This window comes from Ursus americanus, chromosome 23, assembly GCF_024610735.1.
Source record: "Ursus americanus isolate L20-20 chromosome 23, mUrsAme1.1.p, whole genome shotgun sequence".
NCBI lineage: Eukaryota > Metazoa > Chordata > Mammalia > Carnivora > Ursidae > Ursus > Ursus americanus.
The window spans coordinates 14,979,163-15,003,704 of record NC_142149.1 but is presented as its reverse complement, the minus strand read 5'-3'; the positions used below and the strand labels follow the sequence as shown (position 1 = coordinate 15,003,704).

General features: G+C 36.6%; 1 protein-coding gene and 1 long non-coding RNA gene across 19 annotated transcripts in view; one reads left to right on the top strand and one right to left on the bottom strand.

Moving 5' to 3' along the window:
* The window catches only part of TANC2 (tetratricopeptide repeat, ankyrin repeat and coiled-coil containing 2), a 354,211-nt gene that overhangs the window by 200,702 nt on the left and 128,967 nt on the right, over positions 1 to 24,542 (top strand). For all 18 annotated transcript variants that reach the window (XM_045814340.2, XM_045814338.2, XM_045814336.2 and 15 more), the window contains 2 exons: positions 7,190 to 7,338; positions 13,324 to 13,510. In XM_045814340.2, the coding sequence (XP_045670296.1) occupies positions 7,190 to 7,338; positions 13,324 to 13,510 (336 nt within the window). The remainder of the gene's footprint in view (positions 1 to 7,189; positions 7,339 to 13,323; positions 13,511 to 24,542) is intronic.
* LOC148107934 (uncharacterized) overlaps positions 1 to 24,542 on the bottom strand; it is a 126,857-nt gene that overhangs the window by 62,700 nt on the left and 39,615 nt on the right. The window lies entirely within an intron of this gene.

Genomic DNA, 24,542 nt, shown 5'->3' with positions numbered 1-24,542 from the left:
AAATATTGCAGTGGCTCACCCTTGTCCTAAATAAGGTGAATTATATATGTATAAATATGCTTCTCGATTCTTTATTCTGTTGTGTTGGTTTTTTTATCTATGCTTGTGTCAGTCATACTCTGCCTTAAGTGCTTTAACATTATATTAAATCTTGATATTAAGTAATAGAAGTCATTCTTCTTCAAGTTTTCTTTACTATTCCTGGGCCTTTCCATTTCCTAGTAAATTTTAGAATCCTTTAGTGCTTATGGTGCTGTATTCTTTATTCAGTGTTCTGGGAGCAAAGCCTAATGCATAAGTACACCCCTCCCAAATAGCCAAAATAAAATAAGAGCTGTAAGTTTAAATAGTTTTAATCAGCAGAGAATGTATGAAAATCGTATGATTTATTTTGTGTAAAATAGTCTTAGAGTGATCATCTTGTTTTGTTTATCATATTCCAAATTCATCATTATTAAAGAAGTCATGGTAGAATTCCACTCAAGGAAAGTACTATCTTTGTTTACAGACATACCTTAATTGGGTGTGTTTGGTTAAGAAAATGCCTGGATGGTCATGGATAAAACAAAAAGATGGGTAAAACATTTGGTATGAAGGAGTTTTTTTTTAAAGATTTTATTTATCTGTTTGAGAAAGAGAGAGCACGAGCTGGGGTGGGAGATGCAGAGGAAAAGGGAGAGGGAGAAGTAGATAGACTCCCTGCTGAGCACGGAGCTCACCACGTGGCATGATCCCAGGACACCAAGATCATGACCTGAACCGAAGTCAGACGCTTACCCAACTGAGCTACCCAGGCCCCCCAAGAGAAATTCTGACACCAAATATTTGGTAGGAGGATTTAAAAGGAATTTTGAGAATTATGAGAGCAGGTACTCTGGGTAGAGGGTTGTAGGGAGTGATGCCAGCAACATGGTAAGAGACTGGAATCAAGGATGACAGTATAACCTGGGGTTAAGAGCTTGAGCTCTAGATCCAGATTGCCTAGGCAGCCGCTCACTAACTACATGAATTTGGGTAAGTTACTTGTTGTTTTTATGCTTTACTTTCCTTATTTGTAAAATAGGGATAAGAGTACCTACCCTCATAAGGCAGTAATAATGAATTATAACTCATTATTAAATGAGTTAATATGTATTATAAAATACTTACAAGCAGTCCCTGGCATATAGTTAATCTTCATATGTGCTAGCTGTTGTTATAATTAATAAAAGATAATCTGTGTTATCATCTGAGATGTATTATATTTTTATTTAAGTTGTTCTGTGCCTTGATATATTTCCCCACCTTTGACATACACATTGCATCCCCAGTAAGTCTTGTGTAAGGCCAAGGTGTGTTGAAGACTGAAAAGATTATTAGATTCTAGGGGCGCCTGGGTGGCACAGTCATTAAGCGTCTGCCTTCGGCTCAGGGTGTGATCCCGGCGTTATGGGATCGAGCCCCACATCAGGCTCCTCTGCTATGAGCCTGCTTCTTCCTCTCGCACTCCCCCTGCCTGTGTTCCCTCTATCTCTGTCAAATAAATAAATAAAATCTTAAAAAAAAAAAAAAGATTATTAGATTCTAGTAATGTAGACAACAAACCCCACACTCAGGAAGGAAACAGTCTAAGGACAAACTTCATTGTAAGACAGAAATTGAAGTAATTCTGGGAATCCTCAGAGATAACAGATTGGGGGCACCTGGGTGGCACAGTCAGTTAAGCTTTTGCCTCAGGTCATGATCCCAGGGTCCTGGGATCCAGCCCTGCATCTGTAGGGAATCCCTGCTCAGCAGGGAGTCTGCTTCTCCCTCTGCCTCTGCCTCCCCTCCTCATGCTCTCTCTCTCTCTCTCTCTCACTCTCACACACTTTCTCTCTCAAAAGAAAAAAAGAACAGATTGGACACTCTGTGTTGAGAGTACATCCAGTTTGACAAATTTTAAAGGGTAAGGTGATTTCTAGCTGTTTCAGGGTTTCTCAGCCCCAGTACTGTTGACTATTGAGGCTAGAGAATCCTTTGTCATGGGGAACTCTCTTGTATAATGTAGTATGTTTAGCAGAATTCCTGGTTTCTATCTACTAGAGCTTATGTTTACCCAAAACCTTGTACATGTATGTTCATAGTCGCTTTATACAGACTATCCAGAAACTGGAAACAACCCAAATGTCCTTCAGGGGGTAAATGGTTAAACAAAATGTGGTACATCTACGCAATGTATTACTACTACTCAGAAATAAAAAGGAGCAAACTATTGAAATAGGCAACAATTTGAATGGATCTTAAAAGCTTTATGCTGAATTTTTTAAAAGTCAATCTCAAAAGTTTACATACTGTGTAATTTCTTCTGTATGATATTCTCAAAATCACAAAATGACTCACAGAACCCAGGAAAACACTTTTGAGTATCACCAGTTTATCATAAAGGGTATTTGTTGTTGTTTTTTTAACTAAGTTCCATGCCCTGCGTGGAGCCCGACACGGGGCTTGAACTCATGACCCTGAGATCAAGACCTGAGCTGAGATCAAGAGTCAAATGCTTAACCGACTGAGTCACCCAAGTGCCCCTCATAAGGGATATCTTAATGATACAAATGAACAGTCAGATGAGGAAGTATATAAGGGGGAGGTCCAGAAAAGTCCTGAGCACGGGAGCTTTGGTCCTTGTGGAGTTTGGGTGCACCATCTTCCCAGTATGTGGATGTGTTCATCAACCTAGAAGCTCTCCAAACCTCATTGTTAAATATTTTCATGGACTTTCCATTATGTAGGCATGATTGAGTAATCATTGACCATGGCTGATTAACTCAATCTTCAGCCCCTTTTCCCCTCCCTGTAGGTTGGGGAATGGGTGTGAAAGTTCCCCTCTAATAACATGGTTGGTTCTCTGATAACTAGTGACCATCCTGCAGCTATTTATGGCCCACTAAGAGTCACCTCAAAAGGGCTTATGAAAAACTAAAGATGCTTCTCTCACCATTGTCACTCAGGAAATTCCAAGAGTTTAGGAGCTGTGTTCCAGCAACTGGAAAAAGGACCAGATATGTATTTCTTTCTTCTTCTTCTTTTTTTTTTAAGGTTTTAAAATATTTGTCAGAGAGAGCGGACACAAGCAGGGGGAGTGGCGGGCAGAGGGAGAAGCAGACTCCCCACTGAGCAAGGAGCCTGATGTGGGACTCGATCCCAGGACCCTGGGATCATGATCTGAGCCAAAGGCAGACACTTAACCTACTGAGCCACCCAGGTGTCCCCAGATATGTATTTCTTATTATGTCACCATATCACAATAAGCAATATGCTTTAAAAAAAAAGAAAGAAAGAAAGAAAGAAAATGAAATGGAGCCCCAGAATATCTAGAGGTCAGGAATCTGTGCTAAGAAAAATTCGGAAAAGCTTAGCTAGTTAAATCTATAGAAGGGGAAAAGGGTAATTAATCAATTTGAATATAGCAGTTACCTTTTTTTCTCAAGGCTTTCATTCTTGGGCTGGGGAGGGGCCAGCAAGGACTGTGTGAACTTAAATATTTGTGAATAAAAATAACCCTATTGATTCTATTAAATCTGTTCTGTGGCAGAGAAATCTATTTTTGTTGACTCTCAGAGAGGAAGTAGAGAAGAAAAAATAGAGCCTTTTTTCCTACTCCGACATAAATTCAGTGAAAGTTCTGTATCGTTTTTCCACAGATGGAACACTGGAGTTCAATGATAGTATACAAAAATATACGTATTGTCCATTCCTGTGACCTGCAGCTTATAACTTTAGTATAGAAGTTAAGATAAATGTAAACTGAATAATAACAATGTAAATCACACTTTCTTGCCATATAGAGTGTTTTAACGTGTAAGACTGAATATCCTAAAAAATTAAGACGCTATTATGTTTTGGCATCAAACCATATTACATTATAACATGCTTGCTGTGTTGAAAGGACATGTCTCTCACCAAAAAAAAGGTTTTTGTAATGTCCTATAGGATCTGTGCTACTGTGGATTGTTACAAAGTTTGACTAAATGCATCTGAATGAAAACAAAATCTGAAAAGATGTTGACTATGAATCAAATTAGTATAAACAGATAGTTTAAATAAATTATTTCTACATCACAGTTAGAGTAGATCATATTGCGTTCCCTGGCTCCTTTTTGTGTGATTTCTATAAATTCTCTATTTGCAATTGATCTCAGCCAAAAGGCTGAGAAGCGATTATAAATTCTCTATTTGGAAATAAGTTTATCTTGATGATGAGTCCAAGGAAAAACCTCATATTGACTTTGTTCAGCATACCTCAGTGAAAAGGTTTGAAAAAGAATAATTCCTATAGTTGGTGACCACTGAAAAGTAGCCTAAATAGAAAAAGAACCTAAAAAGCAAATTTTATGGAAAGAATGGAGCAGTTTGGAGACAGAAGATTACAGAGGATTAAAATGAATACCAGCAATCAGGAATTTGGGGGGGAGGGTCTAAATTTCAGGGCAAAAATGAACTTTAATGGGGTTTCATTTTAGAGTGATTAAAATATTCTGGTATTAGAAAGTGATGGTGGTTGCATAACTTTATTATTATTACTAAAAGCCACTGAATTATATACTCTAAGAGGATAGAGTTTATGGTATGTGAATTATATATCAATTTTTTTAAAAATGACCATGGGGGTGCCTGGGTGGCCCAATTGGTTAAGCGTCCAACTCATGATTTCTGCTCAGGTCATGATCTCATGGGTCGTGGGTTTGAGCCCCCGTCAAGTTCCGCGCTCAGTGGGGAGTCTGTTTGAGATTCTGTCTCCCTCTGCCTCTACCCCCGCCCCCAACTCTCATGTGTGCGCACACTCTCTCTCTTTCTCTCTCTCTTTTAAAAAAAAAAAAAAAGGACTGTGACTGTGGGGGAAGTGCTAATAGGGTTCTTGTGACATGGGGTAGGACCCCAAGCAGGGAGTAGAGCGTTTGTGTGCAGTGTGGCAGTGAGCAGCAGTGACATTTGTATTTGAAGGGGGAACAGATTAAGTAAGGATAGTGAGAGTCAGATTTCTCACTATTGGAGAACAACTTTACAAGTTTGGAAAAAAAACTTTGGGGAAAAATAAAACCTAGAATTAACCTTATGTTACTGAATTGGAATTAGAGCATCGCTAGGAACTTTTGGGTGTCTGTGTACAGATTTACAAATGAAAATGAATATAAGGATGTGTGAATGTGTATGTATATGTACATGTATGTACGTGCGTGATTATACTGCCTAACTCTGTCCTGGTGGATCTGGAGGACAGTGGCATCCTAATAGCAGTGAGCATACCTGATATTCTAAGTGCCTTTCTCCACTAAAAAGAACCAGGGCTTCTTGGAAAAGCACCTGATTCTAGAGCTAGGGCAGGGAAAGTAAAAGATGAGCCTGGAACATCTTTTACTTTCCCAAAGAAAAGAAGTGCTCAGAAAATGACACAGGTATGTCAAAAGGTTATAAGAGCCAAACTGAAAGGGCTTACCTGGGCCAAATCTGGGACAACTGGAACAACAAAATAAATGATAGTAACAGATTATAACTCATTGAATATATAGGAATCATTGAGTTCAGATAAATAGGTAAGGAAAAGAAACTAAGCTGTGGAAAGAATGATGGATTTCGAAAAATCACTATTTGGCACGATAGTATTAATTCAACCAAGAAACATTAGTGAATGCTGAAAAATAGTGGGCAAAAGTTCATTGAGGAGAAAATCAGACTGATACTTTTACACCAGGGTCCGTATTATCATTATTCATAATATCTGACAGATGGAAACAACCCCCAAGTGTCCAACATCAGTCGAATAAACTATGGTAATATACATACAATGGAATATTATTTATTCATGAAAAGGAGTGACATTCTGATCCATGCTGCAACATGGATGACCCTTGAAAACATGCAAAGTCAGATAGGCAAGACGTAAACGGACAATTATTGTGTGGTTCCACTTACGTGGTACTGAGACTAGGCAAATTCATAGAGATAGAAAGTAGGATAGACATTAGCTGCGGCTAGTAAGTGGGGGGAATGAGAAGTTTTTATTTAATGGGTATAGAGTTTCTTTGGGAGAAGATGAAAAAGTTCTGGAAATAGTAGCAGTGGCTGTACAACACTGAATGAACTTAATGCCACCGAATTGTACACGTGAAAATGGTTAAAATGTAAAATCTTGATATATATATTTTATCGCAAAAATATTTTTAATTTAAAATTTTATTGAGAAGTAGGATGTATTTACGTAGACTCAAAGTGTTCCCCCACAAAATACTTATTAATTACAAAGAGAAAAGGTGTAATTTTAGAGTGGCAAAATCTAGCAAACACTACTATAACCACGTGATCAAAGTTAACACAGCATCACTTTTGTGATAGTTCTGCCAAAAATGCATAACCTGAATCAACTCACAAGGTAATAGGAGATAAATTCAAATTGAGGGACATTGTGCAAAACAACTGGCCTGTAATCTTCAGATGTGTCAAGGTCATGAAAGTTAAGAAGAAACTGATGAACTGTTCCAAATTAAAAAAAAGATACAAGAGAACTGCAAATGAAATGCACTGCATAACCCTGAAACAGATTCTTTTGCTGGAAAGGACATTACTGGGACAAAACTAAATGGGATCTGTGGGTGAGATCACAATAATGCCAAGTGGAAGTTTCCTGATGTCTGTGCTGGTGCTGTGATTTATGTAAGAGAATGTCCTTGTTTATAGGACACACATACTATCTGGGGATGATGGGACCTCATGTCTATACTTTGAAATGGTTAAGGAAAAAAAATGTTCTTTGTACTATTCTTGAAACTTTTTTATAAGTTTGAAATGATTTAAAAATCTTTTGAAAAAAGAATATTTACACAAACTGTAAAGGAAAAGAAAAAGAAGATAAAAGAACCTGAATGAAGGCTGGGATTGTGGCAGGACTGAATTAGAACCCTAACTGCCAAAGAAATAGGAAACTTCTTCTATTCAGTAAATTACAAATTCTCTCAAACCCAGGTTTCAGGTAGACACATTGAGGAGAATCCGAGTAAACGATATATCAATTATAATATGCAAAAGTGGGAAAATCAGCTTCTAGGCAAGGACCTTGTAATTTTGGATTTAGAGCGAAAACAAAGGGAATGACCAAATTGAATGTCAGAATAGTTGCAGGACGAGGCCATTTTATTTTGAAAGATTCATGTGTTTCAATGTCTGCCTGTTACAGGTGATGCTGAACAGGAACTTGGTCCCCCTCCATCTGTAGATGAGGCAGCAAACACACTCATGACTCGTCTGGGTTTCCTCCTTGGAGAGAAAGTCACAGAAGTTCAGCCAGGCGACCAATACAACATGGAAGTGCAGGATGAAAATCAGGTAAACTCCTTGCTGTCACCTGTGAAATGTGGAATAAATCAGCCTATCACACCAGGAAAAATGTTGCAGGGTGTGTGTTATGTGCGTATCTCAATTGTTGAATGACTTTTGAGGTCTGAAGGTATACCTTAATTTTCCATCATCACTGTATTTCTTCAGTTTATGAAACACGTTTTAGTTTCATTCTTAGGTTTAAAAAGCCACTTTAAAGTTTTGATTCGTTTATGGAATGAATGAGGAAATTATTAAGTGCTTAAGCCAAGAAACAGAATTGACATTTATATGGGCACTGCACCCGAAAATTATAGAATATACATCTTTTCAGGAACATATGGATTATTTACCAAACTAACACTATGAGGACCAGGTCTCATAATTTTGGATTACAATTACTGTGATGGTAGTAGAATTAACCAATTACAAAATGATAACCTTGGAAGTGATAGCTACAAGATCATTGAGAAAATCCTTCAAATGTTTGGCTATTAATATACTTCTAAATAGCCTTTCAGTCAAAGAAGAAATCACAAGAAATTAGAAAATATTTTAAACTGAAATTATAACAAAATATAATGAAACTTACAGTATGTATTTGTAGTACATAAAACTTACAGTTAAAGAGGTGCTCAAAAATGTTTAGTTTCAAATACATATATTAGAAAAGTGAAAATCTAAAAAATTAATGATCTAAATATTCATGTCAGAAAGTTTAAAAATACTAGCACTTTGAAAAAAAAATTTATTTCATAGATTTTTTTTCCTTTTGGCAATTTTTTAGTTTAAATGTAGCAAAGGAAGTAGACTCAGACTCATTTGTATGCTCTTCATCTTTAAAATGTACGTCCTGTAGTGAATCCTTTTGTTCTAGAAGATGACAATTAGAGTTCATCTTGTGTATCTTAACAAATATTTGTGAAGATTGTATGTCATATGTTGGTTTTGTCATAAAATAATGCAGTCTTCAAGGATTATTTGGATATATTTATAGATCATGTGGATAATGTTCAAGTGTTCCAGAGCTCTGTCTTCAGACTTCTCTATTTATGTCCTCATTCCCTTGGTCCTTGGTTTTGCTGACTGTACGTTATAATCACCTGGGAAGTTTTTATAAAATTCAGGTGCCTGGAGATTCCAATCATATTGAAACTCCTCCATTCTTTTTTTTTTTTTTTTTTTTTAATATTCTCTTAACTCCTGAATTGCCTCTGGCCCTGCCTTTCCCCTTAACTCCAGTGTATTTCCAGCTACCTGTACTCCCTTTTCTACCTGTGTGTCCAAGATACAGCTCAAACCTAACATGTCAAAAACTGAAACCCTTACATTTTTTCCCAGAGCCTGCTCCTTCTGCAGTGTTTTCTCTCTGAGTAAGGTGTATCACCTAGATGCTTCAGACAAAAGCATTGGAGCCATTCTTGAGTTTTCTCTGTCAAATTACACATTCACTCTTTCAGCAAGTCACGTAGACTTTGTCTGCAAATATATGCTGATTCTGCTCCCTTTTCATTACTTCCACTGCTACACCTGAGTCCACATCACTCTCCTCTCTTGTCCGGGCTACTGCGATGTTTCCTGGACTGTAAGGCCTGGAACTTTTGCCTGTTCTATTTACTGCTGGATCCTCTGCATCTAGGATATGGTCTAGCGTTAGTAGGTGCTCAGTAAATATTTACTGAATGAATAAATAGCCTCCTTATAGGTCTCTGCTTCCACGCTTGCTCCTCTGTAGTATCTTCACACAATAGCCAGAGTGATCCTTGTAAAATGTGAATCTGATCCTTTTGCTTCTGTGCTCTCAATCTTCCGCTGTTTTCCCATCACATTTAGAATTAAATCTACAATCTTCAGCATGGTCAGAAAGGCACTGCCTGATGTGACCCTTTGCTACTAACTCTCCTACACTGTCTACCCCTCTGTGCCTTTCACCTGCAGCTCTGCAGTGACACTGGCCTTCCTGACATTCCTCTGACATTTCCTTTAATACTGGAAAACACTTCTCCATAACTCATTGCTCCCTTCATTCAGTTCTCTGCTCAGATGTTACCTCTTCAGGGAAGCCTTCCTTAACTGCAGTTTCTTATAGCACCCACCCGTCACTATACCCCCTTATCCTGCTGCTTTATTTTCTTTATAGCTCTTAATCATTAATTTATTACACTCCATATTTAGTTGTGAGTTTTTGTTTTCTTGTCTGTCTCTCATACAAGAGTGTAAGCTTCATGATGGCAGGGATTGTCTTTTTTTTTAATCAGTTGTATTGTAACTGTGTTAGTATGCTATGCCCTGTGAATAAAAAATGGGAATGATTTATGTTGAGGGCCTTTTTGATATTGGTATATGTAAAACATCCATTTTTACTTTTTACTTTTTTATTTCTTGATGTTCGTGTCACATTAAAATGTGACTGTTCTAATAATGACGAAGGAAGATGTTGTTACAGTATGAGTATTTGCCAAGAATCCTATTGTTTCTAATAATAGAAAAGTCACCTACACTGGTGGTGAGCATAGCATAACATAAACTTGTCAGAATCAGTGTTATACATCTGAAGCTGATGTAATATTGTGTGTCAACTATACTTCAATTAAAAAAAGAAAGAAAAAAGAAAAGTCCCTGAACCAGGAGGTAGAAAATCCATTCCCTGCTTCCAACTCTATCATCTGTGACTTTGTAAATTTGGACGTGTAACTTAATCCCCCTGAGCTTTTGGGTTTTCATAGGTAATAACAGCTGACATTTATGAAATGCTGACTACATGCTAATCATTGTACTAACTGCTTTATTTGTATTATTTTGTACAAGCTTCCTTACAACCCAATGTTGTAAGGGTCCATTGATATTCCAGATTTCAGATAAAGTGGAAACACAGTGCTACAAAGTGACGGAATAGTATTCAAATCCAGACAGTCTACTTTTACAACCTCTGTTCTTAACAGCTGCACCATACTGTTTCAGTGTAATATGAAATAATAACACTTGGCAGGATTGTTGTGAGGATCAAGGTAAATCATGAATATGAAATCACTTTGTAAGCTGTAAAATGCCATATAAATAAAAGGTGTAAAATACTATGCACTATAATTTGTATATAAATATATTGCAAGATCTGTGATTTGGGGAAATTATTTTATAGCTTTCATTCTTTAGAGCAGTTTCTTACTCCCATTTCTTTTTTTTTTTTTTAAAGATTTTATTTATTTATTTGACAGAGACAGCCAGCGAGAGAGGGAACACAAGCAGGGGGAGTGGGAGAGGAAGAAGCAGGCTCATAGCAGAGGAGCCCGATGTGGGGCCCGATCCCATAACGCCGGGATCACGCCCCGAGCTGAAGGCAGACACTTAACCGCTGTGCCACCCAGGCGCCCCTCTTACTCCCATTTCTTAATGGAGGAAAGAATATTCATTTAGCCTTATACTTGGTTGATAAGGAATAAATGAAATAATAATAAATTTTTTAAACTGTAAAGCATTGAACAAATTAAAATATTAATAATGATGTCCTTCTTGGGTGATATACCATGAAACTATCTTGGAACCACAGAAGGAAGTGACTAAATTGATCATTGGAACTTCTAGTCTTAGGAAGGTTATTAAGAATTAGGAGGTCATGTTCATTTGGTGACTTTCTTCCGAGCTAAACAGCATGCTAACAAAGATAGATTGCTTTGTTTAGGAAGGCCGGAGGGTAATGGCATCCTCAGAATTATACTAGAAAGGACAGAACCCAGCACAGGCAAGTCAGCATGTATCATTTTTCTACCAAAGACAAAGTCCCGAAAGTGATATTCAGCCAACCACTATATTTTCTTCACTCCGTAATTTCTGGAGTAGTAAGATGTACTTTAGGAATTCCATCATCAGGTTCTTACCTTGTGTAATTGTAGAACCTTTAAGAGACCAGACTGGGAGTTTGGGATCCTTCCAGAGAACACAATGGAAAAACCACTGAAAAGTTTTATAAATGGAGTGGTTTAATTAGATGTCCATTTTAGCTTAAAGCATGGAGAATGGTTAATGTTGTCTTTCTGTGCCTAGAAGAGATTTCTATCTCTCATTAACTAGCCTCCTGAAATAAGTAGGAGGCCTGCTTTTTAATTCATAAGCCATGAGCAAATTTCTTTCTAAACGGCTTGATCTTTAAGCTTTGCTTTTACAGTTAAAGCTTTTAAAGCATACATTCTGTGATATAAGCTTTATTTTGTAGAAATCAACTTGTAGTAAAAATAGTGTCGTTTGGGCTTAACCTCCACATTGGTTGTATTATGTATATAATACAGTTTCCTTTCTCAAAGAACAGACTGAGAATCTTGTCTAAAAATGGAAATGAGTTGCTATGGAAGTAATAGATTCATACCAAAATGGAACTTTTTCAATATGGAATGGCTATAGATATATTTAATGTAAAAAAAAAAAAAACAAAAAACCACACAACCCTAGTATAGTTCGTTTCATCTACCCACATATTTTTTTAAACTGAGAGTGAGGAGGTTAAAAATTGCCATGTTAGATTCTAACTAGGGAGGAGTCTGATTCAGTAAGTCTGGGGTGTGGGGCTCTGTATCTGTCAATTTCATTGGGGAGCTTGCTTTTTTACATTCCATAGGTGATTCTACTGCATGCCCAGTTAAAACTCATTGCTCTGGTAGGCCAGCATCATTTTATAAAAATAGAGGAGATTACAAAGAAATTGAAACTCCTCCCTCTTCTGGAGAAGAAAATAACATAAGTAGAAGTGAAATGGCAGAGATCGGAGGGCTTGTGGTATGACTAACAAAAATCAGTTCATAATATTATTAATATGGTTGAAAAGATTTGCTTCATTGCAAGGTTCTGAGAATGTCACTTGTGCTTTAAGATGATTGTATCCTTTATGACCTAGTTATAGCATTTAAATTAAAATCAAAACCTGGATTCAACACATGTGATTAAATACAAGGGATTGTATCTGAAACTTATTTTAGGATGAGTAAAAGAGCCTTAATTTTCTCATATTTAGTGATTAACACATTTTCCAGTCAAGTTGTTAAATGTAAATCTTCACTTTTAGTGGAGAGAATGTGAATAGTGACTCTATAGGTAAAGAAGCTGAAAGCTTTCTCTTAAATTTAATATTTAAAGATGTCAAATGTATCATTAGTGTTCCTTCAAGTAATTTTGTCAATGATCACTTACCATTTTAAAAAGGATAAAATTTTTTTAGTGTTTGGAAAAACATACTTCTATTCATTATTTCGGCAATTTATTTGGGTAGAAAGAGCTAAAGAAAAGTGGAATTTCATTAAATTAGGTAAGCCAGGATATACTGGCATCAATCTTTTTGGTGATTACTCATTCCTTCCCGTCAAAAACTTTGAGGTGAACTCAGATATAAGGATCATTCAAGATACAAAGCAATCTCAGTCTATAATCAGTTTCTACAGAAAAATTATTTAGTTTTGTTTTAAATGAACATTGTTTTTGATCTATTTTTTAGATAGACTTCTAGGATATGGCATTTTCTCTGCATTCATTTACTGTCTCAGGGCAGCCACCTATGTATCGAAAAAAATGCTTTATTTGCATTAAGAGCCTTACTTTTATTTCTCCTTGGCTGCGGATATTTTTTTTTCAATCCAAGGAAAAGTATTAACAAGACTAAGTTGTAAGCCTTCAGAATAGTTTTATTGATAGGAAGAAGCAAGGACAACTTGTAGTTAAATAAAAATCCTTCTATGAATTCAAGGCAGTGATAAAGAATATTTGTCGCTAGAAATTTCTTAGGCAGAAAAACTAGTCACAGTCTCTGTGTTAAATTTATCAAGTTGCACCTTATTTGTACCATGTAGGATCTCTTATCCTAGAAGGCAAAAAATAACTAGTACATAGTAGATGTAAAAGCTATGTATGTAGATTTTGCCCTTTTTCTCATCAATGCATATGTTTTGCCATAAGATACATTTAACTTTAACAGCGGATCAGTTTATCTTGTTTCTCATTCCCATTTTTCAGACCTCAGCCATCACCCAGCGGATAAGTCCCTGTTCCACCTTGACTAGTAGCACTGCCTCTCCACCAGCCAGTAGCCCCTGCTCCACCCTCCCGCCAGTCAGTTCAAATGCAACTGCCAAGGATTGCAGCTATGGGGCTGTTACCAGTCCAACCTCTACCCTTGAAAGCAGAGATAGCGGCATTATTGGTGAGTTGATCTTTACATTAATCATTTTGTGGGGTTTTTTTCTTTTTTAAAATAATTACACAAGCTTAAGTTTTCAAAAATTCTGTGTTTGGGGTATCCCTCCCTGCTTAACCACTCCTTTAAATATACTACCTGATAAAAGAAAGAGTGGACAGAAAAAATTTTGTCTACTTCTTTCTGTAAATTCATCTATCTACCAACAGAAATAGTTCAGAAAATGGTCATTCCTCACTGAACTAGTAGAGTTTGATGGAGGCTCTCGGGTCTTCATATATGTATGGCTTATTGTATACTTATTAAGGGGAGTCAGTCAAATGAAAGTGAGTGAAGTTTTGGGAAATGAGGAATCTGAAGAAAAGGAATGCACAGAGAAGAAAACAGGAGTGAGCACAGAATCTTAGGGCACGTTCAAATTGAGCAGGAAATTAGAAGTGGGAGAATGAGCCAGTGGACAGGAGTAGTCAGACAAATAGAAGAATTGGGAGCGTTGTAATGCTGCCAAGGCCAAAGAAGATATAAGGTTCAGGGAAGGGATGATGAGAGGTTGGTCGACAAATGACAAAAGCTGAAAGGCCAGGCATAAAGAAAACTATTTCTTCCTCATTTGGCTTCCTTCTAAAAGTTATCAAATCAAAATATTTATTTATTTAGATGGTATAGCAGATATTAATGTCATGGCAACAAAATATATCTCTACTACTTAAATGCATATATATCAACATGTGAATTTATTCATTTAAAATAAGTATTGGGGCACCTGGGTGGCACAGCAGTTAAGCGTCTGCCTTCGGCTCAGGGCGTGATTCCAGCGTTATGGGATCGAGCCCCACATCAGGCTCCTCCGCTATGAGCCTGCTTCTTCCTCTCCCACTCCCCCTGCTTGTGTTCCCTCTCTAGCTGGCTGTCTCTATCTCTGTCGAATAAATAAATAAAATCTTTAAAAAAAAATAAAAATAAAAATAAATAAAATAAAATAAAATAAGTATTAAGTAGATGAAAAGAATATTTTTTAAAGATTTTATTTATCTGAGAGAGAGTACAGGTGAGCACAAGTGGGGAGTAGGGGCAGAGGGAGAGGGATAAGTAGACTTCCTGCTGAGCAGGGAGCCTGAGGTGGGGCTCAATCCCAAAACCATGAAATCACAACCTGAATTGGAGGCAGATGCCCAACCCATTGAGCCATGCTTATGCCCCAATGAAAAGAATATTTTTACAGTAAAGTTGCAGGATACAAAATGAACACACAAGAACCACTTGCATTTCTACATGCTAATAACAATGAACAATTCAAAAAGAAAATTAAGAAAACAATTCCCTTATAATAGCATCAAAAAGAATAAAATACTTAGAAATAAATTTAACCAAGAAGATAAAAGACTTGCACACTAAAAAGTACACTAAACTAAGACCAGTACACTAAACACAAATATTGCTTAAGAAATTTTTAAAGATTTAAATAAATGAAGATATATTCTGTGTTCTTGGATTGGAAGACTTAATATTGTTAAAGTGATAATATTTCTCAAAGCAATCTAGAGATTCAGTGAAATTACTATCATAATCCCAACAAAACAATCTTGAAGAAGGAGAACAAAGTTGGAGGACTTGTATTTCTTAATTTCACAACTAATCACAAAGCTTCTTAAAGGCAGGATTCATGTCGTACTGTTTTTATACATCCTCAGGATTTAGCATAATAATTTCTAATTTGTGATTTATATGAGAAGTCTTTATGAAGATACAGTCATTAAGTGATGAAATATTTTAACAAAATAAAATAGAGAAATAAAATGTAGAAGAGTAGGCTCTTTTTCTAAACTATGAAATAGTTTATGGAAGATTGAATTCTCTGTTCCTTGACTATTTAGTAAGACTTGCCATTAAAACGATTTGGACCTGATATTCATGAAGATTTTTTTTAGCTACTGCTTTGTTTTTTGTGGTTTTTTTTTAAGATTTATTTATTTTATTTTTGAGAGAGAGAGAGAACTAGTGGGAAGGAGCAGAGGGAGAGGGAGAGAGAGAGAATCCCAAACAGACTCCCCACTGAGCATGGAGCCTGACACAGGGCTTGATCCCATGACCCTGAGATCATGACCTGAGCTGAAATCAAGAGTTGGATGCTCAACGGACTATGCCACCCAGGCGCCCCTAACTACTTACTACTTCATTATAGTTAATACTATAGGACTTTCTAAGTTTTCTCTTTCTTCTTGAATCAGTTTTCCTTAGGTATGGTTTTTATTTTTTTCAAATTTATTGGTAAAAAGTTGTCCAGAATATTCACTATCTACACAGGAACCTGAGCTAGAGAGCTGAGAGGAGTTCTTGCCACTTCTCTGCCCCCACCCTAAATTTCTCATCCCTGGATTTTATTTTCATCTTTCTTAGTATTACCTTGGCAGTCCTCATTATCTTAGATTGATGCAAATGTAACTGTTATTTCTGCTTTTCATCTTGACCTTTCCAAGTCTGTTTTTCACACAACCACCAAAGTGAATTAACCAAAAACCAATTACTCCTTTGATTCCATTACCTATAAGGTGAAGTGAACCACCTGAAAATCAAATCTGATCATATCACTCCGTTGACTCCCATTTACCTATAAAATAAAGCCCAGGCCCTTCTGATCTGACGATGGCCAATTTCTCCAGCCTTCTCTCCCACTATTTCTAGCCATGTATATATTATAATAGCAACATAAGACTTTATTGTTACCTGATGCATTTCATTTTTTCCTCTCTGTGCTTTTGTTCCTATTGACCATTCTGCCGTTCTGTAATCTCTGTCTTACATATGAATGACTCCTGTGGATTTTTTAAGACTGTTAAGTATTCTGTCACTACCACTACCACCACCTCCCTTCAATTTTCCCCTCCCAACTCCTATCCAATATATATTATTACTCCATGTTCACAGTAACCCCTGAGCATATAGATGTCATGGCATTTAATGTATGGTATAATAATTACTTTTTGAACCTGCTTTCCACCATTCAATTGTTAATTTCTTACTAGCAGAAACTTTGCCGTACTCATCAGTATCTGCAGCACCTGGTTCAGTAACTGGCATGTGGTAGCACAGTCAGTGCTTAAGTAACTGTTTACAGATGGGGGAGAGCTGAAGGGGAGAAGGGGAGAAGGAGTGGGGATCAAGGACTGACCTGGCAATTTGCATTATTTTTTGATAGTGTTTAGAGTGACTGTTAGGTACAAGATAGGTATTAGATTTATGAGATTTTGAACAAAGAGTAGAGATTAGAATTCTCAATTGACTAATTTTGTTCTCTTAAATTCTCTTTATGATTAATTTTAGCAAAATGACCTTTATAATCCCAGCCACACTTCTCCTTGGGTTCTTCTGTTGATATTGTTAGAGTGCATATCCTCTATGTTGCCATATATAAAACATAGCTTTAGAAATGTGTTCATCCAATGGGGCGCCTGGGTGGCACAGCGGTTGAGCATCTGCCTTCAGCTCGGGGCGTGATCCCGGCGTTATGGGATCGAGCCCCACATCAGGCTCCTCCGCTATGAGCCTGTTTCTTCCTCTCCCACTCCCCCTGCTTGTGTTCCCTCTCTCACTGGCTGTCTCTCTCTCTGTCGAATAAATAAATGGAATCTTTAAAAAAAAAAAAAAAAAAGAAATGTGTTCATCCAAGCAGAAGGGATGGTGCTGACAGATCAGACATAATCTGTTTACAAGTAGTTACCTGTCAGAGGGAAAACCTAACATGTCAGTACAGTGAATGGTCAAAGTAAATGTTCATATGTTCTGAAAATTAAAAATGGGATTCTGCTTTGACTTATAGCTGGCAGTGTTTCTCTATTTTTCTGATAAATTTCCAAAATTATGTTCCTTGTACCATAAGTGCCCTTGTGGATAATAGATCTAATTTAAAGAATGATGAACTTCATTCTTTAATGTGTATAAATATTGAAAGATTTGCTTGAAAAATTATGAGAGAAGAATGAGAATAATATCTGGTCATCAAATTACTTCAACTGTAGAACAGTTATCAAATTATATATAAGCAGTTTATCTTGAGAAACGATTTGTTTCCCTTTGATTTTTTTTTCTCAATGCAATTTGAGTTGGAAGAAAATTAAATATGGCATAAGGAGTAACAGTCAAATATTACCTTGGAAATCTCATGACTGACCTACCTTAACTGTTACATATGCTTTCTTTAAGTATTTTCCCCTCTGATTATACAAATATCTGCTTTTCCAAACTACATATTGCTTGCATTATTTCAAACAAAAACTTCCAAGATGGTCTATTGTTTATAAGTGCTCTGTATTTAAATCATGCCCTATTAGCAAAATGCATGAAAATTATTACATGTTTTAATTTTATGCACTTTAAATTCCTTTATAGGTCAGTTCAGTGTGATCCTTTGTGATGCACTCCATTTTCCACTTACAGCTATCAGAATTTTAGCCATTCGTGTGCCTGATTGGATCACTCATATAGCTTGCAAAAATGTGTAGAATCCTAGTTACAAGAATCGGAATACTAGAAATGCAGACTTCCTGAATTTTTAAGTATTCGGAATGTAAAAAGTTCCTCTCTAGGGTTCTAAAAGATTTTAAATAACTGTGACTTATTTGAATCTGTGTCGTCTGGATTCACCCCAGATGTGAGTTAATTTCTACCACAGAAAGCATTCTCTGCTCCAATCATACCTTTTCTCCCCAAATTCATAACCCTCCTTAAATATGTGGTGAAATGTCACCAACACAATTGTCAGATATTTGTATGGTAATTTTATATCTGAGACTCTCTTTTTGAATTTTATTGGTATAGCTCTAGTAGTACAATAGTCTTATATGTGTGTCTAGTAGATGATACCACTAATGACATATCCTCTCCTATCAGCTATATCTATATATCTATCTATCTATAGCTTCAAGCAAAAATCTTGATAGTTGTAACCTCCATGAGATAGAGATCATATTTCTATCCTATTCCTTTTTCATGTTAAGTTTTAACAATGGTCCTTTTTGGTATGGTTAAATAGCAAAATGAATTTAAGCATGGGTCCATTTTGTTTCTCCTCTTGTTTCTCTGGAGGTCACAGTTCTTTCCAGAATGATATAATTCTTGAATTATTTCTTTTAATCAAATATCAGAATGTTTTTAAGTCCTATTTTTTGCCAAATTTGGTCTTCTGTCCTATAGCCTTATATCACTTAAACACCTACAAAGATGGAGTATTTGTTACTATGCCCATTGTTTATGATTATGTTTTCCTAATGTTTCACATTAGTAAGTAAAAAGAATCAGTACTAGACTGGCAACCCCAAAAATAAGCATAGGAATGTCCCAGTCTAGTTGTAAAATAACTCTATCTTAATAGTGTAATAATCTTCCTTAGAATTAGAAAACTGAAATTCAAAAATAATAAGACTCAGGTCACAAAGACACTAAGAGGCAAAGCTGAGTTCAAATCTGTGTGACTATAGTCCAGTAGGATGTTGTATATTCTTTATTTGATTCAAATTGTCACATTTTAAAAGTCATACCTCCCAGGGGGAAGGGGTTACGGGGATGGGCAATATTGGTAAAGCGGAGTGGGAAATACAGTCTTCAGGTTACAGAGTGAGTAAATTGTGGAGATAAAAGGCACAACATAGGGAATATAGTCAATGACATTGTAATAGCATTATATGGTAACAGACGGTAGCTACACTCGTAGTGAGCATAACATAAGCTATAGAGATGCTGAGTCACTATGTTGTGTACCTGAAACTACTGTAATATTGCGTGTGAACTATACTGAAAAAAATTAAAATAAAAAAGTTACCCCTCTGGGTCATAAACTGAATATTAGATACTTCGAATTATATTTTCATGTTTTCAGAAAAGTTTTTACCTCTTTTTCCATTTATTGTCCTAGTGACTCCATCATCCTTCCCACCTCTCTCATTAGCACGAAGAAAAATTTCAGTATCTATAATGTGGCATGTTTGTTAAGTCTGGGCATTGCTTATTAGAATGATCAAGGAGACCTAACAAAGCATTTCTCTTGCATATTGACCTAATATAATAGTAATAACCAGCATTTATTGAGTACAAACATTGAGCCAAGTACCATTACTTAATCTTTATAATGATCTTATAAGAAAATCGTTGTAGGGGCGCCTGGGTGGCACAGTGGTTAAGCGTCTGCCTTCGGCTCAGGGCGTGATCCCAGCATTCTGGGATCGAGCCCCACATCAGGCTCTTCTGCTAGGAGCCTGCTTCTTCCTCTCCCACTCCCCCTGCTTGTGTTCCCTCTCTCACTGGCTGTCTCTATCTCTGTCGAATAAATAAATAAAATCTTTAAAAAAAAAAATCGTTGTAAAATTTCACAGGATATCATTGCAATGATACATAAGACTCGACAGAGAATGCTTACAAAATTTTTTAATAAAGATACAGAATAGCAGGTAAAGGAGAATGCAGACAAGCAGAGGACCCTAGACACTTTCAAGTGCAGCTCTCCAAGTTCTTTCTTAAATAGGATGTGCTCAGTCTTCCTCCAAGATTTGTAAGAGGAATCTTGTTTTCAGGAGAGCTCCCCAAAAGTTTACAGTGAAGATTTTTATGCCTCTCTGGTCCCATAGCCAAGTCGGGTTGTCTAACTAAGTCTTCCAGGTATAAGTTGTCAATAAACAACTACTGCGGGAGTAGTTTAAAACTTTAAGGAGCAAATTATAGATCATTAGTTATCTTGGCTAAGAATCAGTACTAGACGTCCAGGCAACCCCAGAAATAAGCATGGGAATGGCCCAGTCTAGTTGCAAAATAACTCTCTCTTATATAATAGTGTAATAATATTTCTTAGAATTAGAAAACTGAAATTCAAAAATAATTGGTCTCAGGTCATATAGACAGCAAGAGGCAAAGCTGAGAATCAAGTTCAGGTCTGTACGACTTCAAAACCCTGGTCCTAGTTACTACAGAACAATGCATAGTTCTAAAATAATTCTGTCTCAGGATAGATGACGTAGAACTATTATATGGCATTAAAACTTTAGTCTCTATCAACAAAAGTAGAATAATGAGTCAAGATAAAAAACTAGTCCTGTTAGTGTTAAAATATGATAGAAGACAGACAAACCAATTTTATTTTTATTTATTTATTTTTTTAATTTTAGTATAACTGACACACAACGTTACATTAGTTTCAGGTGAACAATGTAGTGATTCAACAACTGTATTATACTGTGCTCACCACAAGTGTAGCAACCATCTGTCACCGTACAACGCTATTATGATATCATTGACTACTATTCCCTAAGCTGTGCCTTTCATCCCCATGACTTATTCAGTCCATAACTGGAGGCCTGTAGCTCCTTCTCCCCTTCTCCCATTTTGCCCATCTCCCACCCCTTCTCTCTGGCAACCATCAGTTTGTTCTCTGTATTTTTAGGTCTGATTCTGATTTTTGATTGCAAGCAACCCAATTTTAAAATGTACAAAAGACATTGGATAGACCTTTCACCAAACAGGATATATGAATAACTAATAAGCACAGAAAAAAATGCTCATTGTCATCAGTCATTAGAGAAGTGCAAATTAAAACCACAATGGGACACTACTGCTCACCTACTCGAATGGCTGTTACCAAAAAAAGTACCAAGTATTGGCAAAGATGTGGAAAAGCTAGAGCCTTCATGTATTACCCTCATGTGTTACTTTATGAAGTAAACATAAACTTACCATATGACCTACCAATTCCACTCTTTGGAATAGATCCAAGAGAAATGAAAACATGTCTCAGAAAGAAGCATTATTCATAATAGCCAAAAACTGGGAACAATCCAAATATCCATCCCTTGGTGAATGGATGTACAAAATGTGGACTATCCATAAAGTGAAATACTATTTCGGCAATAAAGAGGAAGAAATTATTAATCAATGCTACAGAATGAATTGACCTCAAACATAAGGACTACATATTGTATGATTCTGTTTACATGAAATTCCAGAAAAGGCGTATTTATAGAGACAGAAAGCAAATTAGTAGTTGCCTGGTACTGGAATGAGAGCTGAAATTAACTGCAAACAGGCACAAAGGAACTTCTGGGGGTTATGGAAACGTTCTAAAACTGGATTGTAGTGATGATTGCACTGACCTATAAATCTGCTAAAAATCATTGAATTGTACATTTACAGTGGGTACATTCTATAGTATGTAAATCGTACCTCAGTAAAACTGGTTTAAAAACAGAGAGAGTTAATATTATTCACAATAAGCCTGTTACATGCCTGTTATTCCTTCTTCCTCACATTCTCTCTTTTCTGGCTTATATGGCAATACGAACAGACATGTCACATAAACAGTTCTTGATACTGAGGTAGCAGTTTTTTTCTGTATCAAAGAAGGAAAATGGAGAAGGTCTCAGAAAAATCTCTGCAGTTACTTAAGACTCAATATTTTCTCCCTATCCTTTGTCCCACCTGGTCATTATTAGAAATAATGATAGATTAGGGAAACAAATACGTTACATTTTTCGTTAAGGAACCGTGTCTTCCTTTCCAGCTCCATTCATAGCAACTTTACACATAGGAGTGCTTAATTCATCTAGGTCAGCTTGTCTGGCACGTAGACTGCATGCATAGGCTTTGGGCTTTTGAAACCCTTAGTAACCACATGCATGAAAATATTACTACATGCTCTGACGCTTCAGTTACCTTGATGACCTTAAATTATATGAGGTCTCACCATAGAGGAATGGTTGAATAAAATAGGATGCATCCATAAAGTTGAATAATATACAAACATTAACCTGTTATTAAAAATAGCATTTCATTTTGTGATTCATTTTTCTGCGCCTGACCTCTTTTGTCACAGAATTGTCCTTCTTCTAGGATTAAAGATTTAGGGCCTATCTTGTTCCTGTAGACTGATTACATATTAGTTGCTCAGTAAAAAATTATTGGATAGGTAGGTGAATGGAATTAACCAAAAGTCACCAAGTTTAGTGAAAAGCATCAATGAAGCAAAAATCCACCAAATTCCTAAGTGGGAATAGTTACCTAGAGAATTTTACTTCTGGTATTTTGTGTCAGTTGTCTGTTTTTACTTTCTGTGCCCCTAAGATTCTAGACCATTGTGCACCAAATAGAACGAAAGTAGGGTCCTTAGGCCACTGAATCTTTGGATACCACAAATTAACTCACAGTTTCTCTAATCTTTCCATCACTGATCAGGACTTCCATAATTTTTGTTGATAGATCCCATAGTTTTGAAAATTTTTTCAGCATCACTGTATTTGTTATTTAGCAGTTTCTCATGTTTATCAAACATGCATCTCTGCAAAAGCTTCTGTTTAAATGAGGTAACTACAGTTGTTACCCTTGATGTAATTCTAGCTGTTTACAGAAGTTTGATGTTTTAACTAGCTACCCGTTTTAACTAGCTACATACTATTTATAAATTACTTGAAATATTGAAAACAGTGAACCACATTGCTACTTTCGCAGATCTGTAAAGGTGTAGTATTCCTGTGTTCTGAATATGCTAATGGTTTGTCTGGAGAAAAGGGGTATATTTCTGGGATACATACCAGGCTAAGACCACACAGATACAGGTAAATCTTAGCCAAATCTGATTAGGGACTTAATAATAAAAACTTCTGTTGGACACAACATAAAAAAACGTAAAAGGTAAGGGGTTAAAAAGCAGACATTTTACATGTAGACAAGTCCTCTGGGAAACAGGAGTTTCCATTCTCAGACTTGATTCAGCATACTGACCCTAGCTGTATGAACTCTAAGCTTCTTGCAAAGAATTACAAAGCCAGCTGAATCACCACATCTTTACACCAAATAAAATATTATTTTCCAGCTTTTACTAGATATTTACCAAATTGTACTGAAAAAAAAGTTTAAATATATTTTAAATTAATGAGATAATTTTCAGAAATTAGGATAAGAAGCATACATCTGCTTTAAAAGAACACACATGGGTACATACACACATAATATAAATATGCTATCACTGAACACAGTTAGGAATTATAAAATAATGCTGTGAAATCCATAATAATCCCATTGGGAAACGTACAGCATTATGTTTGTTGGCAAAAAGATTACGAACTATTGGGCTATTCACAACTGAAAGTCTGAATATAGGAAATGAATTTTTAATTAAAGTGAGTAGTTTTGACTATATACTGAAACATGACTTGAACATTTGGATTAGCTATGAGAGTATCCCATAGTTCCCAATATTTTCATCAACAAGACTTCCTTAGCATAGATTCCTTAGAAAATAGAGCCTGAGACAAAAAGGTTATATGCTAATGCTATATTAAGGGAGTATAAACCAAGGAAACAAGAGTGAATGAAAGAGGAGTAAGGCAGAAAAGGAGGAGAAGCAAATATAAGGAATGGAATTACAGAGCTGACAGAGGTGATTGCTTGATTCTACTGAAAGTCTTCAGAGAGACCACACATTTCTGAGCTGTGGAAGAGGGAATTACAGGATGCGAGGGCAATCTGGCTGTGACATCTGTCACCCCATTGATTGCCAGGGTTGATTCGGTTGACCTGGCTGGCTAGGCGGGTGTCCCCTTCCTCCCTCATTGCTCCATGTGCGTCCCTCCCAAAGCTGCGTGCTCAGTCGAAGAGGACGACCTTCCCCGATAGAGGAGGACCGTTCTTCGGTCAAGGGTATACGAGTAGCTGCGCTCCCCTGCTAGAACCCCCGAACAAACTCTCAAGGAAGGGGGAATTACAAGTTGATATTACCGCTAGTACCCTTCTCACATTGGTATGTTAGCCCTAATAGCATGCTATTTCCCCGATTCTTACTGTTGCACGAATCCAGTAGCCCTACTACATCTCATGTCTCCACAACCAGGAAGTCTAGAGACAGATGAGAGAGGTTGTATGGCAGTACATAAGACAATGGTTGACTTCTGCCCATGATTATCACAGAGGACCAGGAATAGCCACTATAGCCAATCCTTCAGTCTGGAGCAGGATGTTAATAACAGGTACCCAGTTCCAACCCATGGGAATAGTCCACACCACT